This window comes from Lasioglossum baleicum, chromosome 4 (genome assembly GCF_051020765.1).
Source record: "Lasioglossum baleicum chromosome 4, iyLasBale1, whole genome shotgun sequence".
In the NCBI taxonomy this organism is placed as follows: Eukaryota; Metazoa; Arthropoda; class Insecta; order Hymenoptera; family Halictidae; genus Lasioglossum; species Lasioglossum baleicum.
Genome location: NC_134932.1, coordinates 1165407 through 1170652, shown reverse-complemented (window position 1 = coordinate 1170652; position 5246 = coordinate 1165407). Strand labels below are relative to the sequence as shown.

General features: G+C 42.7%; 1 protein-coding gene across 2 annotated transcripts; it reads right to left on the bottom strand.

Annotated features, from left to right (window-relative positions):
- Positions 1-320: 320 nt before the first annotated feature.
- On the bottom strand, positions 321-4048 carry LOC143207789 (uncharacterized). Of its 2 annotated transcripts, XM_076421571.1 has the most exons (5): positions 3031-4048; positions 2246-2518; positions 996-1407; positions 682-830; positions 321-461 (listed from the first exon to the last, which is right to left on the bottom strand). In XM_076421571.1, exons 2-4 carry the CDS (start codon positions 2279-2281, stop codon positions 823-825), a joined length of 456 nt encoding a protein of 151 aa, XP_076277686.1. In that variant the 5' UTR covers positions 2282-2518; positions 3031-4048; the 3' UTR covers positions 321-461; positions 682-822. The 2 variants fall into 2 exon arrangements, with proteins under 2 accessions (XP_076277686.1, XP_076277683.1); XM_076421568.1 differs by having other exon boundaries at positions 2246-4048.
- Between the last annotated feature and the right edge of the window lie 1198 nt (positions 4049-5246).

Genomic DNA, 5246 nt, shown 5'->3' with positions numbered 1-5246 from the left:
CCCGACTGCAAAACGCCGGTTTAACCCTTCAACCGGAAAAATGTTTGTTCCTCCGTAAAGAAGTTACCTATTTAGGCCACATCATTACTAGTGATGGTGTGAAACCTGATCCAGTAAAAATCGATGCTGTTAAACGGTTCCCCATACCTAAAACTAAGAAGAATATCAAACAGTTTTTGGGCCTCGTAGGTTATTATAGACGATTCATTCAGGATATGGCGAAAATCGCCAAACCTCTTACTCAGCTATTAAAAAAAGATGTTCATCTGGTATGGGACGATAAAGCTCAGACTGCCTTCGCAACCCTCCGGGACATTATCTGTTCTGAGCCACTCCTCCAGTTTCCAAATTTTTCACAACCCTTCGTAGTTACCACAGACGCTTCAAATTTCGCGTTAGGAGCCGTATTGAGCCAAGGGCCTATAGGGAAAGACCTCCCCATCGCGTATGCATCTAGGACCCTAAATGAAGCAGAATGCAATTATTCTACCATAGAAAAGGAACTATTAGCAGTTTGATTCGCAGTAGATCATTTTCGACCTTATCTCTACGGTCATCAATTCACTCTAGTAACCGACCATCGCCCGTTGGTTTGGTTACACAACGTCAAAGATCCCACATCAAAGATTATGAGATGGCGAATTAAATTAAATGAATACGATTACGACATCGTGTACAAACCCGGTAAGGTGAATTCCAACGCTGACGCATTGTCCCGAAACCCTGTTGACCTCCAAAATAATCCAACTCCCCAAACGAACTCAACCGATCCTTGTCCGGAGAATTCGGGGGTGGCCCTCGCAGGCGCCGGCGAGGTGCTGCTCACGAACCTTCAGACAAATCCAAACCCAGACAAAAGCTTAGAGTGGTACTGTGAAGAACGGGTTGCTTCTGTTTTCCTTGCGCGCGGGGAAGCAGTAGTTAGAAATGAGGTCGAAGACAGTTGCAGTAAATTCAATAATAAAGACAGTGATAATGACGACAGTGACGATTACCATACTGCTGACGAAGACGAGACGCCTTTGCCCTCAATGAAATTTCACGTAGGAGGGAAGGAACCACTCTCTGATCTGGACGAGGTCGTTGAAAGACACGGCAACCGTGAAGAGAGTGTAGATATTCGGATTCCGTCTCGGGCATCGTTGGCTTGCCGCGACTCGGGCGCCTGGAAAATCGGCTCCCCGGGAAACCCCCTGACCCCGTTCCAGGACCCGTTAGGGACAAGTCCGATGCTTTCTGATCAATGCTCTGGTTACCCTGAGAAAATCGGCTCTCCGGGAAACCCCCTGACCCCGTCTCAGGGAGCCATCGTTGGTGGTGTGTTGCGTGGTAAAGCGCTGGTTTATTGGGCTGACGAGCCGGTTGTAATAGGGACGCAATCCGGAATAGGGACGACCTCATTAGAACCTGAGATAGAAATGGAGAATATTTATGATACAACGCCAAAGGCGAATGAAGTATTACCTGTTAGAGTCACGGACAGTATACTCAACCCTCACCCCACTCCTCTCCCAACTTTGAAATATTCTAAGGATTACCTCTACATGCGTAAGGACAACCTTATACACTTCATCCCCACAGATTATTCATGTGCTACAGAAACTACCAAAGATATCATGAAACGGGAGAAATCGCTCATCCAAAGTTTAAAACAGTACAATGTCAATGTTGGAGACGCCTTAACCATACCCGGAGATAGATTTCACATATTTCACTTGTTCGTAAAAGCTACCTCTGAGGAAAGATCTGACCTTCAGAACATCGTAGCCTCATTAAAATCCCTCAAATGGCTCGTAGACAGGACAAACACAAAAACTCTCAGCATTTCTAGAAAATACAATGGACTCGAACCTATCGGCTGGGACCTTCTAGAACAGTCAATAAAATCCATATTTACTGACCCCCAATACGTCATAACCATTTGTTCCGGAGAAATAATCACCCCCGCAGTATCAGATAGATTAAAAATCATCGAGGAACACCACAATTCTACCATCGGTGGTCATCATGGCATGACCAAGGTACGTGACAGTATTAGGGAAAACTTCTATTGGCCTGGGATGGGAAAAGAAATCGAAGATTTTGTGAGATCTTGCCCTTCTTGTCAACAGAACAAAGTACTTTCCGCGAGAACTAGACAACCCATGCGCATCACTGATACCCCAAGTAGAGCTTTCGAAAAGGTACAAATGGATATCGTAGGTCCACTGCCCATTACCAACAAAGGCAATAAATATTTACTCACTCTACAGGATAATTTGACGAAGTATTCAGATGCCATTCCATTAGCCAGAATAGATTCAATAACCGTTGCCACTGCCCTGGCAGAACAATTTATTAGTAGATTTGGATGTCCCAGGACTATTCATACAGATCAGGGACGAAACTTCACGAGTGAAGTTATGAAGACCTTCTGCAAAATCTTCAAGATCCAAAGGATCACCTCCACCGCGTTTCATCCACAATCATTAGGGTCCCTCGAACGTGCCCATAGAGTCTTCGTAGAATACTTAAAACACTATTGCACAAAAACAGATTGGGATGATTGGATTAGATTTGGGATGTTCGCATATAATACTTCGGTACATGAAGCCACAGGATTTACCCCGCACGAATTAGTATTTGGGGTCAAGGCCTTGATCCCTTCTGAATTCAGCAAACAGAAAATCCCTCGTACATTCTTCCATTATTTGAACGAACTATTTACAAAGATTACTACTACTCAAGCGATGGCGGCAAACAATTTAAACCAAGCAAAAGAGAAAAGTAAACGATTGTATGATAAAAATGTTAACCCTCGTGAGTTTAATGTAGGAGAGTATGTTTATCTAGTTAGGGAACCAAAAACATCAAAATTCGACTCCGATTGGACAGGACCATACCGCATAACTAATGTATACAACGATTTAACAATAGAGATAGAAATAGGTAATAATAAATTTAAAACCGTACATGCGAACAAATTAAAACTAGCCTGCATACGATTAGATTAATAGAAATGATTGTATTTACGAATAAACTTAACCTCACCTAAATAATTGTAATGCAAACATACATAAATATATGTACACCAGGAATTCCGAGTCGTAGGTACACATGCATTCTCACACACACGTTCGTATGCAGTTTTCAAACGTAGGTTATTGGAAATTTTACAGTAGATTCAAATCACACGCCGTGTAATTAACTATTTATACAAATAGCATAGAGTAGTAAAAGCTGTTCCCATAGGAAACACCTTTTCAATAAGGGGGGAGGTGTAGCGTGACCCGTTGATCACGCGAACATAGCCGCGAATAGCGCTACTGCCCTGTATGTTCCATTAATGGCGCTGAGAGGGAAATTTGAATATAAAACGTAATGTTTCAAAACCGTATATTTCATATACATATATTTTATTCAGGCACGATAGCTTAGGCTTAGAATAAGTAAGGGAAACAAGGGGCTTCCACAGAGATCCTTGACGAAACCAGATGGGCGAGACTAATCGAGGAATTTGGGTAAAGTCACGTAACCTCTTGGAGGAGTTCTCCAATTTCGCATAAAGAGACAGTCGAAGTCTAGAATCGGTCGAGGACAGGAAGTCGTAAATTCACAGTCAAGGACCTCTTGGGACTCCCTCGGACCTCTCTCTCGCTCGGTCCCACGACCCTTGTTTTGGCGGGCTTTCACCCTCGCGCGTACCCCACTCTCGTGCGCGCGCTATTGGGGCACCTCCACCACCAATCACCATCGAGCTGCAACCGAGGACGAGCCACCCGACGAATCAACGTCCAGCTGGAAGATCCGAATTTTCCTATTGGCTAAGGAAAAGGAACCTGGAAGGAGAAAACTTCAGGACGAGAAAAATACGAAGCAGATACACGAGGATACGAGCAGATTCTTGTCTGAGATCTTAGAGTCAACAACGTTTCACTATTAAATAAAGTCTTTTTTTCGTTACATCTTCTTGCTAAGAGTTTGTTCTGAAAACCTTCCACGAGCAGAGTGCTTTAGCGCTCCACGGGCACCCGAACCCTGTAAATTCCCTAATCCCACCACACTGCGACGTAACAGTAGTATGTAATTTAAGGGGGTACTATACCCTCGATTTGTAACTAGAAAATAACTATTTATCAATGTTGCCAACCTCTGTGCATAAAAAAAATTTGGTAACACTGATAAACACGCAACTGCTTAACGAACACGAGATGGAGTTGCTTGCTATTTCCATATTCTGTTCAGCTCGGTCCTGAATCCTGCCTTCGTAAGAGGGCAGCACGGTCCCATTAATATGCCGAATGCCGTTCTACAGGGCAGGTCGCACTAAATTAGTGCCTAGAAAGCGATTGAAAGCGATACAAATGCGCGAACTGTACCCCACTGAAGTAACTAGAAAGTAAGTAGAATCTTACTAGATTTTTGGTCTAAACATGGGTTTGCGCGCCTCGGTCTTTTGTTCTTATTTGATCATATTTTGGGCTGTGTGAGGACTCATTCTATAGAGGAAGGTTAAATACAGACCGCTCTTCTATTAATTTAACTTGATTATGCTTATATCTAATAATATGAGGGCCCAAAGTATAGAAAAAATCTTGAAAAACAACCGTAGATTTCAATGTATTTTTCTGTCTCAAAGAGACTTTTTTGACTGATATGATGAGAAGAGCGCCTCGTGATGAACCTTCCTCTATCAAATGAACCTTTGTGCAGCTCAAAATATGCTCGTATAAGGACAAAAAGTCGAGGCGCGTGATTTCATTCACATTAGCATAAATTTCTCCATGAAGACAGAGGTCCTCTCTGATGCAGAGCCAGTCTAGAGCCAATTTTAGTTCAGTTCGCTTAGACGAGATGGCGCCTAGTCAGGAGTACTGTTTCTTTACTCTACAAGTACATATAGATGGCGTTGCAGAGCCGGAGCTCTATCTGCCCAACAGGAGGACTGTCAACGTTGAATCCATGACGTAAGAGGTGAAATAATCTGGAATAGTCATAGCAAAACTGAAGCGTTAGGATGATACATATGTATGCCACAGTGAAAGCTTGACGAAGTCAATGTATGCATACGATTGTAGGTTGGTTTGGTCATGGTTGGGTCAGCGGTTTCCAACATGGAAGGCGCGGACTATTACCAGGAGAGGCGCAAAAATTTCTGAATAAAAAATTAATTCTCATACCATGATATTTACAAATAGTTATCTTTAATATAAAATTTTAACACTAATGATAACAGAAATGATGACAATAATTTAATAAATATTAAT